Raw genomic sequence first — 13,934 nt, 5'->3', positions numbered from 1 at the left:
GAAGCCAATCTGGGAAGTTTCAGCAACTGTCTGATTCCAATTGTATGGTGTTCTGGGAAAGGGAAAAACACAGAGACTGAAAGATCAGTGGCTGCCAGAGGCTAGATGGGAAAGAGCAATGAATGAGGTGCAGCACGGAGCATTTTAAGGTCACTAAGACAGACGACTCTGTATGATGCTGTGATGGTGGATACATGTCATTGTACATCTGTCCAAACCCACAGAGTGCACAACACAATGTGTAAATCCTAGTGTCAACTATGGGCTATGGGTGATGATGACATGTCAGTGTAGGTTCACCCATTGTCACAAATGTACACTCTGGTGCAGGTGTCAATATTGAGGAGGCTGTGGGGGCAAACTGCAGTTCATACACCCAATCCAGCCCCAGCCACCGCTGTTAATAAAGCTCTATGGGTGTGTGGACTATCTGGCTGTTCTGGCATCTAAACAGTAGAGCTGAGCAGCTGCACCAGAGATCAGGAGGTTTTCAGACCCTGAAATATTTACCCCCAAGCCCTTGAAAGGAAAAGTCTGCTGAGCCCTGTTCTAAATGAATCAAGATTCACCCTGATGAGGCAGGACAACAGGGCCCAAACCAGGCATGGTTAATGGGGCTGAAGCAATGTTTTAGTTCCAACACATTTGCTGAAGTCCTGCAAGTCCAGTGACAGACTGTAGCCAGGAAGCGTCTGCAGGATGAGTCGGGAGCAGGCCTTCCCGCCAGGCTCCGGGATGCCGGGGGCCGCGTGCCGCACGGGGGCCACCCGCTTGAAGAAGGTGGACTTGCAGTGGAAGCCGATCAACTCGTAGAGCACGGAGAGGATGCTGCACGGCTGAATTTTCTCCTCGGAACGCTGAAGCACAGGGAGAAAAGCAACAAGCATCTGAATGAAACACGTAAGTGAAAAAAGACCCATAAAAATGGGTTTCCCTTAAAACAGAGACCCGATGACACAGGAAGGAAGAAGAAGGCTGACTTAGTGCACTGATGGGACCGGATGCAGAAACGCAGGGAAGCAGCACTGTGCAGACACTCCAGACCCCCTCTGGGCCCCACCTCTCCGCATTCCACCTGTCCCTTTACTAGAAAAGCCCGTATTCCCTGAAACAGAGGAATCTGCTACCTAAACATGGGACACAGAGAAGGGAAAGAGGAAAAGGAAGGGAAAGTAAAGGAACAACAGTTCATCTAGACCCTAGGGTCTGGGCGGGACTTTCACCAAACACACAACTTCTCAAAGCACAGAGCGCACAGGGAGAGGCTGACAGAGTGACTGCGACTTCTGCTCCTAAAGCACCCAGCTACCTGTCAGCACACGCTGCGCCCATTACTGAATCATTACAATCATCTCAGAAACAACTACTACCCCGGCTCCCAGGCAAGGAAATCTGAAACTCGGGGAGGAATTATTATCATCCTGGACAAAGTCCCACAGCCCAGTAGTCTCAGAGCCTCCGGCAGACCCTGGGCTAAAATGCTCCTCATCACCACGGGCCCTGAGACTCAGGCTGAGGCCACATCAGGTCTGCACGGGCCCAGAGCACAGTCTGTGGGACAGGGAATGCTCCCACTCGAAGTGCCAGGTCAAGGCCCTCAGGAACTTGTGTAATGAAACCAAATCCCCAAACTCATTTCCAACCCACTGCCCTGTCTGGGAGGACTGCTCGGCACAACTGTGCTGTCACCTGTGCACAGGCTGAGCAAGGGGCCCAGACAGTGATGTGACATCCCAGTGGAAGTGGCTCGGAGACCACTTCATCACAGGACAGATTCTCCCGGCTTCCAACGTTAACTCTCCATTCCATTTCCAACTGGAAAGTAAGTTTAGACTTGTTTTCCTCTCTTAGAAACAAAGAGAGCGGTAACATCAGAGGGAAACTCAAGACTGAGGAAGAGTCTCCTGGTCATTTGCAAGGATAGGCCGGGGAGGGAACAGAGACAGGGATCAGAAAGACCCGTGTTCCAGTCCAAAGTCTGCACGTCACTCGCTTTGACAGTTTCCTTTTTAATACAGGTGATAAAATCTAATTATGATTTTTGGGAAAACTAAATGAAATAACGTATTCCACTACCATAGGTGTAAAATCCTCCATGAGTGTTCCAGAAATGGACCTGATTGTGGTTAGTTACTGTCTGCCAATTCTTGTGTTCTCAGCTCACATCACCCAACCAGAGATGTGCGAGAGAATGCCTCACCAGCCAGCAGCCTTCTCCAACTTGGAAACTTACAGTGTCCGAAGAGCAGGCAGTGTTGGATGCTTTGCGGCACTCTGGAGGTAGCACTCCAGTGATGACTTTAAAAAGCTGGGGAGAATTTAGGGGACCATACAGTTCAAATACAGAGTACTCATTCCATGTCTACAAATATTCATCTCTAGCCATGATGAGTAAGAGAGGAAATACATATTCAAACATACATCATTTTCCCACATAAGTGCATCAAAACAATTTGGAAAGAGTGTAACTTTCTTCTCTAGATCACACAGCGGGGATTACAAGGTTTGTACTGACAGCCCTACTTGTAAATCATCTGCAAACGTAACTGGGTCCACTATCAGTCATCATAATTTGAAGGGAATGTTAGAAAAGAAAAAAGCCAAGCTAATACTCTCCAATCTTTTGTTTGGTTACGATGTCACAGAGGAGATGGACAGCTCAATAAGGAACCACTCTGCCGTGATCACGGAGCCGGGGAGCGGGATGTGCGGCAAGATGTATGACGCAGCCGCAACTGTGCCCATGATTCTAGGCAGGTACCCAAAGTCACCTTGACAAGGTGTGAAACGTTTATGCCCACGTCCTCATAACCTGACATGTATTAAGGAGAAATGGAAACTTATAAACGACCAATACCCTTGGTGGATACACCGTCCAAAGAGCAAAGTCACAGTTTGACAACTGGCCATCCCGGTACCTTGGGATTCATTCTTGAAGAACCTTAAAAACCACTCCTCTGTCCTCAAGAAGTGCTGCCTACTAGTCCTATCTTTGGCTCATGGATACCACATGTTGAAGTGAACTTCAATGTCTGCACAGATTTGACTGTCTTTCTCCAGGTTCACTTGTCCATTCTGAAGAGGCCTGAGTTAAGTCCAAATTCCTTAAGATTAATTCCCTCCAGTGACAACTCAACGAGCCTGTAATTACAAGCCAACTGAACAGGACTGTCCTCAGCGAAAAATGTCACCAACCCTTCACTGCTTTCTTAAACTCCTCTCCTGGTTAATTGCAACATACTAACACCACCCTCCACCAAGTTCCCCAACTATGTCAAATAGAAAGTAAGGTCCATAAAAGAGGAGACAACTCCATAGTCACCTTTGAATTCCTAGCATAAAGTAATGTCAATAAATAGAACTATGATTATGGCTTCTTTCCTTTAAAACCTTTCTGGTTATTTAAATGAGACCATGGAAGGGAGGTGTTTGAGTCCAGTATCTTGATCCAGAAGACTCTGGAGGCCTTTTTCAGAATGGCTGTCCACTGATTCATTCAAAACACACCTTCTCTTTCCGGGAGGAGCTGTGATTTTCTGCCATGGGTTTGTGGTCACTCTCATGCCAGAACAGCTTTAAACTAAATCCTTACTTTGGATATGTTATTTTTTCCCGCTTCCAAAAAATTTTACTTTCCTTACTTCCTTGCCTTGAGGAATGCTTTTATTCTTTTCTTTCTAATTCAACCTTTTATAAAGCAGGATTCTCAGGATGTGCTTGGCCTTATATAAGAACAGCCATCCAACTCCCAGTGTGAGAGGACACAGGCTCACCTCCTGCCCTCCTGCCAGGGCAACTGAAACTCAGTTCAGGAGCCAACCGGCACCCCAGGGCTTCTAAGGCTCACGTATCTCCCAGAATCCCTGCTTTCTGGTTTGTCTTGGCTTCTGAGAATTTCCCCTCACTTTCTTGACAATTAGCTGTGCAGCTTGAAAGATGAGGAAGGAAGGTTTTATTTCTTAATCAGAATTTAAAGGAACTTATGTAATGAAGCTTTTCACGAGTTTCTAGAACCCTCCATTGCTGAGACAGAAAACACACAAGATATTTTCTAAATTTAGCTATCATGTGCATTTTTTCTTTGCTTTTGTTTTGTTAACTGCTAATAGACATTTTTTAATTAAAAAATAAAATAAGGTCCCAAATAAGATAGAAAATTGAAGGGGCAAACAAAATTAAAGAGCAAAGACAGAAAAAATGATAAGTACTCTACAAAGTTAATAGAATAAATACACTATGGATCAGACCAGCAATTCTCAGTAACAGCTAATTGAAACCTGACCATGAGGTAAAACGTCTCTCCTGTCAGGAGATGACCAACAGAAAATAGAATTAAATCAACAACCTAAAATTCTAAGTCTGGCGAGGTATAGAAGTCTACCAGCTAAGTGTGTCTTCTTCTGGAAAAGAGGGAGACTCACCAGCTCTTTTCTGTGGAGCCTGAGCCCAGGGGAGGACAGTGAAGTGTGTTCTGTAAGTACCCAATTAGCAAAGTGAGTGATGAATAAAGAGATGTGAGCTTTGATGAGAGATGATACTACTATTCACTTGTCCTGTAAAGTATGTCTTCGCGTTCAGAGATCAATATCTCAGCAGGAAAATGCACAGCCCGGGACCAGACCACTTCTGTGATTGTGACACTGCACTTAGATGTCTCAAGGGCACCTCCAACTCCACCTGCAAAGAGCTAACTTCACGGTGTTCCTCCCATAGCCATCCTGCCCAGGGCCCTTGGTCGGGGGCAAGGTCTCCCTGCCTCTCCCAGCTCAGGCCAATCACTCACAGATGTGACAAGACCCCTCCTTCAGGGGCAAATTTCCTCAGTCAACGAGATCCACCACCCACACCTGTCCTACCAGGTACTCACTGGCACTCCCTCAGCACTGACTCTGTGCTGGGGACCATGCTGCACACTGTGCACACGTTATCTCACTGGATCTACACAGCAGTCCTGGGAGTTCGGTACATCACTGCTTCTATTGATTAGATAAATTGTTTCACTTCCTTGGGTGTGTCATCCAAAGTGACACGGCTACTGAGCCACAAACCTGGGACTGAAAATCACTTGAAAATTGAACACTGCTACACCTCGCAGCCACCCTACTCTGACTCATCACATCACCTCCTGCCGAGCCTTCTAAATGTTTCTAAGCATTCTACAAGACAAAAGTGATCTACGAGAGCATCGCACTAGCCTACTTAAAATCTGTCAATGACGGTCCACTGCTCTTAGGAGAAAGCCCCACCGGGCCTGAGCACAGCCCAATGGCCCGGCATCCGCTTTCCCTGCGCGGCCGCGCCGCCTCACCCACCACGCAGCTCTACACGTGCAGCGTCCAGGACAGGGATGCTGACTCCGTACAACCCGGGGCTCGTCTCACTCAAACAATGATCACCCTCTTCAGTGGTTACCTTCTTCAATACTGAATCTCAGAAAAATATTTTCTCTGGATGAATCAATATCTTTTTCCTTACAACTTCCCATCATTGATAATGAGCTCCCCCCAAAAGAGAGAAGACCTAATCCTCAGTCTCCTTATCTGTAAAGTGCAAATAGCAGGGAAATATGAGAGGTTTTATTAGAAGTAATATTCATGTGAGGCTGAGGGACAATTCCCAACATACAGTAAGTACTCAATATGTGCTTACTTAATATTAATAAGAATAGATTACATTCCAGCAACCTTAAATCAATGCTTTATGGCTTTGTCTAAAAGACTACCGACAAACTGTTGGACGAACTGTTTTGAGCAGATCAGCACAAGTGTACTGGGCGAGGTAAGCGCTGACTCCAGTTACAGCTGCAACCAACCAGCACTACGGGGCGGGAGCAGTTTGCTCAAACTCTTACATGTTGCTTGAGCATTTAGTTGTAGTTATTGAATAAAGACAGGTATTATTTACTCAAAGCTCCTGAAACATAAATCTTCAAAGATTGATGCAAATTATGTTTCAAGTACAACAGTCTCACTAGAAATTACTTGAAAATTATAGTCTTAGCTCCTCCGCACATCAAAACAGCATTTTCCTAATGTATCTGACTATGTACTCTGAAAGGATTGTTTAAAAGAAATTAAGATGAAGCCATCCTGAATAAGATCTCAGTATCATCTACACAAACCCCACCCAAAGGTCTCATTTCTCACTTCCACATAGGTGTTCAGATGGCTTAAGCTGGGTCTTGGTTTCTTATGACACGGGGGTGGGAAGAATTGTGGATAGATCAATGTAGCAAATATAAACCTAGTGTATTTGCTATGTAGGAATCCTAGAAATAAATAAATTGATATATATAGTCCCACCCTTATGATTCTAAGCCGTTCCATTTACAACTGCATAAAAAATAAAATGAGAGATACATTTAACAAAAGTTTACAAGATTTGTACATTGAATATTTTGAAGTATCACCAAAAAAAATTTAAAATATCTTCATATATGGAAGGCATCCCATGATCATGCAATGGTAGAAAATATTGTTAAAAATGTTAAGACTTCCCAAAGTAATCTACATATTTAATGGAATCCCTATCAAAATTCCAGCTGACTTCTTTGCAAAAATTGAAAAACTGATCCCAAAATTCATATTGAAAGCAAGGGACCCAGGTCAGCCAAAACAATCTTGAAAAAGAAGAGCAAATTTGGAGGACTCACTCAAAGGTTACAGCAAATCTATAGCACTCAAGTCATTATGCTTCTGTCATAAATTTGGATGCAGAAATCTATGAGACACAATAAAAAATCCTGGGGGGAAACTTACATTTACAGTCAGTTTTCCAGAAATGTGCCAACAACACTCCATTGAAAGTATAGTCTATCCAACAAATGGAGCAGAGACACCTGGGTATCTGAAGGCAAAAGAATGAATCTGGAATCTGGACCCCGTATTTTATATAACAAATATTAATTCAAAATGGATCACAGACAGAAACGTAAAAACTAAATATATGAACTTTCTAAAAGAAGACATAGTATGAATCTTTGTGGTCATAGGATAGGCTATGGCTTCCTAGATACAATACCAAGAGCACAAGTGATAAAACAAAATAGATAAAATGGACTTCATCAAATTAAAATCATTTGTTACAAAGGACAACATCAAGAGTGTGAAATGAAAGGGGAAAGGGGTAGCTCAAATGATAGAGTGCGTGCTAAGGAAGAAAAACAAAATGAATAAATCTAATTACCTCCCCTATAAAGAAATTGTTTTAATGTTTAAAAAAATTAAAGTGAAATGACAATCTGCAGAATAGGAGAAAAATCTTGCAAAGCATATATCTAATAAGAGACTAGTATCCAGGATATAAAACAAATGCTTACAACTGAACAATACAAAGAAAATCGACCCAATTTTTTAATTTGCCAAGGATTTAAATAGATACACAATTGGCCAATAAGCATCTGAAAAGATGGTCAGCATCACTAGCGAAATCAAAATCAAAATGAGATCTCATTTTAAACTCACTAGGATGGTTATAATCAAAACATGGACAATAACAAGTGTCAGTCAGGAGGCAGAGAAATGGATACCCTCAATATGCAGCCGTTGGAAAGGGGCAATGGTGCAGCTTCTTTGGAAGAGCCCGATGTTTCCTCAAAAGGTTAGAGTTATGTGGCTGAGCAATTCCACTCCTACATGTAGAGTCATCCTTCAGTGTCCTCGGGGGGTTGGTTTCAGGAACCCCCCACCCTGGATACCATAATCCAAGGATGATCAAGTCCCTTTGCAATCAGCCATCTGGATCCATGAAGTGGAAACTACAGATATGGTGGGCCAACTGTACAGCCAACAGAATGGAAATGTATTCTCACAAAAACTTGCACATCAATATTCATAGCAGTATCATTCAGAGTAGCTAAAAGTCACTAAAAATATCCATCCATCAATGAATGGATAAACAAAATTACCAAGAATAGTCCCACAAACTTTTGGTAATTGAATCTTTGACAAAGGAGGTGAGAACATACAATTGAGCAAAGACAGCCTCTTCAGCAAATGGTGCAGGGAAAACTGCACAGCTGCATGTAAATCAATGAAGTTAGACTACCCCCTCACAACATACAAAAAAATGAATTCAAAATGGCTTAAAGACTTAAAATTGTAGACAAGACACTATAAACCTCTTAGAAGAAGACATAGGCAAAACATCTGACATATATCTCAACAATATTTTCCAAGAGCAGTCTACTCAAGCAATAGAAATACAAGCAAAAATATACAAGTGGGTTCTAATTAAACTTACAAGCTTTTGCACAGAAAAGAAAACAAAAATTAAAGCAAAAAGACAACCTAGGGAGTGGGAGAAAATAGTTGCATTAAATGAAAGTGACAAGGGCTTAATTCCCAGAATATGTAAACAGCTTTTACACTTGATAAAAAAGAAAAACAAACAATTCAATCCAAAAATGGGCAGAAGACCTAAAGAAACATTTCTCCAATGAAGACATACAAATGGCCAATAGGCACATGAAAAAATGCTCAATATCATTATCAGAGAAATGCAAATCAAAACTGCAAACAAGTATCACCTTTCACCAGTCAGAATAGCCATCATTCAGAAGTTCATAGACACTAAATGCTGGAGAGGCTGTGGAGAATTGGGAACACTCCTACACTGTGGTGGGAATGCAGTTTGGTGGAGCCATTGTGGAAAACTGTATAGAGGTTCCTCAAAAGACAAAACCTTGGGGGCCCAGATGACACAGCAATCCCACTCCAGGGCATATATCCGAAAGGAAACGTAATTCAAAAAGACACTTTCACCCCAATGTTCACAGCAGCATTATTTACAATATCAAGACATGGAAACAACCTAAATGTCCACTGACAGACGACTGGATAAAGAGGTTGTAGTATATATGTCCAATAGACTACTATTCAGCAATAAAATAATAATAAAATAATGCCATTTGCAGCAATATGAATGGACCAGGAGAATGACATTCTAAGTGAAATAAGCCAGAAAGAGAAAGAAAAATACCATATGAGATCGCTCACATGTGGAATCTAAAACAAACAAACAAAAAAAAACAAAAACAAAGGAACAAAAAGATAAACTTATCTACAGAACAGAAACAGACACAGAGACATAGAAACCAAACTATGGTTACCAGAGGGGAGAGGGTGTGGAATGAATAAATTGGGAGTTCAAGATTTGCAGATGCTGAGTATGTATACAATAAACAGCAAGTATATACTGTATAGCACAGGAGAATATATTTAATAACTTATAGTAACTTATGTTTAAAAAGAATATGAAAATGAATGCAGGTATGTTCCTATTTAACTGAAGTTTTGTGCTGTACACAAGAAACTGATGCAACACTATAAACTGACTAGACTTCAATGAAAATATTTTTAAATAGACCAAAAACGAAAAAAAAGGAAAAGGATATTATCAAACAAAAAGAATAATGTACTGATTCAGGCTACAATATGAATGAACTTTGAAAATTTATGCTAAAATAAGCCCGTCACAAAAGGGCAAATAGTGCCCTTTAAGGTGAACTGTATCTAAGCATTTATTGTACTACTCCTGTAAATTTTCCGGAGTTTTGAAGTCTATCAATACCAAAATAAAATGTATTATTCATTAAAAACTTAAAACCCTTCCTCACAGGAGGGCTTTAATTATTAAATGCAGAAAAGCATGTAAAACTCTTGGAACAACAATTTTCACGTCCACACACAGTCACTGCTGTCACTGCCACTCAGAGTGTGGTGCCAGCGCTGATGAGATCTGCCTCCACTCGCTCCCCTGCAGAAAGGAGTGAAGGCCTGAGCTCTGACAGGCAGGGTGAGTGTGAACCTGAGTCATACACAGCCACGTTCCAGACTCTGCGTTACCCAACTTTCTTATACAAACTGCAACATGTAATGTAAACACTCTAGAGGGATGTATCTTACAACACAGGGAATACAGACAATGTTTTACAGTAACTATAAATGGAGCATCTATTGTACACCTGAAACATATATTTTAAATCAGCTATGTCTTTATAAAAAATTAAAAAAATAATTTAAAAATGTTATCCCTTTAATATTCAATTTGGTTTTTAATTAACTACTAAACAGCTTAGAATATATAAAAGCATTTAAGTGTGATGTTTGTTTACATATTTATTTACTTCAGCCTCCTGCTAAAAGAGAAATTAAACAATTTTTTAAACACAGCTTAACAACCATAACAACAAAAAGGCAAAACTGAGAGTGAAGAGAAAATGGAGATTCAATACTTAAATGAAACCAGGGGGAGGTAAACTCATAAAAATGGATTCCATGAAGTCAGGGCAAGTGTTAAAGGCCGACTAGAAATTCAGCTGTAAGATTCTTGGCAGCTAAAGCAAAAAGAAAAAGATGATGGGGCAGGTGGTAGAGCGTGTGCTTAGTGTGCACAGGGTCCTGGGTTCAAGCCCCAGGGCCTCCACTAACAGATAAATATACCTAATTTCCTACCCCCCAAAAGAGCCCCAAAGAAAAGAAAAAGAGAAATTTCTTTCCAAAAAAATCCTGATATTAAATTTGGATTAAATACTTTAAAAATAAAAGGAAAATAGAAAAGATGAGTGACACTGTGAACAAAAACCCCAGCTGGGCTAACAAGCTAAGTCACAAATCTAAGTGTGATAAGTGTCGGTTTACTGATCTAAGTTTTGCTGGGCTAACTCGTAAATCTGAAGTTCAGTGTCAGTTTACTGGGCTAACAAGCTAACTCGTAAATCCAAGGTCAACAATTGTCAGTAACGTGATCTGTTCCAAATTGATAAGCTTCAGTGTACTGATTCCTTGCTTTTTGTTGTTTGAGCCTTATTGGCTAAAAGCCCCATACTTGTAATTAACCCTATAAAACCTCATGTGCACGTCTTGGATGTGCTCAGGGCTTGGGAACAGAAGCCCCTCTGAGCCCGCTGGCATAATAAATCTCAGTACTCCCACCCTCTGAGTGCTGCTTATTTCTTGGCTGGCCTGTTTTTTCCGTAACAACACAAGCGATAATGCCCGTGAGATAAATCTGCGATGGCTGCTGGCAGGTCCCCATATCTCATGTGGGAAAATCTGAAATATATTTCTCACCACTCAGAGTCATCCTCAGCCCACCCCACATCTCCCGCTGTTAAATGCAGGAACACACGCAGGGCCCGGCCTTTGCTCTCTCTGTGTCATCACAGTGAGACAGGATGGAAGGGGGCAGAGCAAGCCATTCAAGAAAGACCACAGCAATTAACATCAAAATGGTGAAGAATTCAACCCCCAATAGGTCTTGAGGCTCAGGATGAAGAGATTTAACTTCTAGTAGATCCTGAGCTTCATTATACACCCATTGTAATAGTAACATGGTGAATAACACGGCCCCAGGCACCATGGCAGTCACAAGGCTAGCCACAAAAGGTCAAAGGGTGGAAAATGGCCAACTCCCTGGAATCCCAGCCCCTTGCCCTAAGGCTGGTCCTTCTACTTATTAGCATATGAAACCACGAAGCCCAAGAAGAGGAGCAACACAGAGCCACATCCCAGGAACCCCTCTCTCTACCTCTTCGGAGAAGGCCCACACTATTTCTGTGGAGTGTGTGCCTACTTTTAATCTGAGCATCAAACCCCCATACTTCGTGACGTTTCTCATGCCTGTCAATGTATCTCTCTGAATAAATCTACCTTTACTCAACACTGGCTTGTTCTTGAATTCTTTACTGCATGAAGCCAAGGAACAAAATCTGGTGGGGCACATCCCAGGGGCTCAACGGAAGCCTGGGACACAGCCCTTCTCATGCCCCACATATTTTTTCTTGTATCAACAGGACTGGGATGTGAAGTGAGGTCTGAGACCCCAGCTAAGGGACAGAAGCAGCCTCCAGGTCTCCAATTGGTGGGCAGCCTCTCCCCCATAAGGGGCCATGGGGTCTGCCTGGTTCTCTGTGTTTTTTTGTTGTGCTGACTCCCCAGTCAGAGAGATTTCTCCTTAGGCCTGGCTCCACAAAACCCTTCTCTCCAAAATACAAGCACATCATGTCACAATCCTCTTGTTCAACCATGAATTGTTCAGCCAAATTTTTCCTTCCCCAGTTAAGTACCTAAATGTCCTCCCTGCCATCCCACCACTTCTTTCTTTTTGAGAACTCTGCACTCCCCACACACCATCCTGAACGCAGGTGCCTTGCTGGCTGGGACCGAGATGTTTCAGTCTCAAACATCCTGAGTCCTTTCTCTTTCCACTTGCTAACTTAAAAAGGCCTTCCTGTGTCTCCCACCGCTCTGATTCTGAAGGTCAAAAAATGCTCAGGTTACATTCACTCTGTGAATACCTCCCAGGTTTTGGCTAGGTTTCCTTCCCAAGATCTTCATTAAGGAGCTGCATCAAGAAGTTTAAAGGGGCTATTCTTACATTTGATTGGAGGAGCCTGCAAGAAATTTAAATGGCTTTGAAGAGAGAGTTAACCAGGGACAGAGAGGTCGCAGGTCCTAGTCAACAGTGTCATGAGGCAAAATGTTCTTCAAAGGCTCAGAGTGGCTTCTGAACACGGAGTCGGCAGGGAGGAGGTGACAGGCAGTGAGTGGGGTGAGAGACACAGGGTACGGTCCCCCAGCAGGGGAAGAATTGGTTATTTTCTAGTTTTCCAATTTCTTACTACCTTTTTCTCTTATTGCCACATACCATTTCCTACGAATTAAGCATATCAATGTCAGTCATTTGGGCCACTTGGGAGAAGCTGCACGATGCCATTCACAGGGCTGGGACATGACAGCCACACCAGTCTAGGTTGAAAGACCAGTGGGGGTATTTCCATGGTAATCACGGGCATGCAGCAAACTCCCCAGCTTCAATGACCTCCTCTCAAAGTTGGCGCCAATAAAACTACCAAGCAAAATGCGTGATGATTCTGGCCAACATCTGTTTATTAGTTAAGTGCCTGTGAAACCTGCCACTTAATAGGGAATGAGTACGATCAACGAGGCCCTGTCTACCTGGCCACACGCGCCCTGCCTTCCTGCCTTTGTGCAGCAGCACAGCTTGTTTAGCTGAGATGAGCGCCCCCAGAGCAGCCCCGACGGGAAAGCTCCCAGCTCTGCACGGCCAGACGTGTTCCTTTCCTTCTCAGAGCTGATCACAATTTGCTGTCGTCTGTTTTTATGTTTATCCCTTTTGTAACTGCCTCTCCTCCGGAGATTTTGCTCAAGCAGCACAGGACCAGGTGTGTCTTGTGGCCTGCCGGATATTCTGGGCTGGGAAACAGCCGAGCCCACATCTGGCTCTGGTGCTGAACGGAGAGAGCAGAAGGCCCAGGAGCCCATGCTGAACCGAGGCCCCTGCACACAAAATTATGGTCTGACTTTGGGCAAATTACACAGTCTTTTTTACCCTGAGATTCCTCATCTGTCCATAAAAATAACTGCCCATGGCACACAGAGTTACAAGTATTAAAGGAAATCACCAAATTCACAAAGTAGCCAAGGGGCTACCAGTGCATCCTAAACAGACACATGCTGCCTTTAAGGCTCTGACACACACCAAGCGTGGTGGTCGAACAAAGTGTACACTGCTAAGTGTCAGTGTGTTAAGTGCTTCATGTGTGCTATAATAATCTTCAGAACTTACAACAATCCCAGGAAGTAACGAATATTATCATGCCCATTTCACAGACTCACCATCAGTTTAAGAGAGGTTACATTCAAGTCCAAGGCGCTATGGTGAGTAAATGGCGATTTCAACCTGAATATGGGCCCAGGCCTGGGCTCCATCTCTGTCCCATCCACCTGACCACTGCCTATGAATTCCACCTGTCCAATACCCAAGTTGAAGCCAGCCAGCTCTTAAATGCAATGTGTGTCACCGTTTGTCAAGGTTGGTTCATTACCATAAACAGTTCTCAGAAAGCACTTCAGAAAGGAAAGTTGGACTCACATACCTGCCCACAAAGAAGAAGAATTCTGCCTTGCCTT

At 42.9% G+C, this 13,934-nt stretch overlaps 1 protein-coding gene across 3 annotated transcripts in view; it reads right to left on the bottom strand.

Moving 5' to 3' along the window:
- Positions 1 to 336: 336 nt before the first annotated feature.
- LOC140693127 (trafficking protein particle complex subunit 9-like) overlaps positions 337 to 13,934 on the bottom strand; it is a 1,110,112-nt gene continuing 1,096,514 nt past the window's right edge. For all 3 annotated transcript variants that reach the window (XM_072957193.1, XM_072957196.1, XM_072957197.1), the window contains one exon: positions 337 to 857. In XM_072957193.1, the coding sequence (XP_072813294.1) occupies positions 609 to 857 (249 nt within the window). In that variant the 3' untranslated portion in view covers positions 337 to 608. The remainder of the gene's footprint in view (positions 858 to 13,934) is intronic.

The sequence above is a fragment of the Vicugna pacos genome, unplaced genomic scaffold (assembly GCF_048564905.1).
Source record: "Vicugna pacos unplaced genomic scaffold, VicPac4 scaffold_19, whole genome shotgun sequence".
Lineage (NCBI taxonomy): Eukaryota > Metazoa > Chordata > Mammalia > Artiodactyla > Camelidae > Vicugna > Vicugna pacos.
Note: the sequence above shows the minus strand (reverse complement) of the source record. Positions and strands in the feature narration are given on the sequence as shown.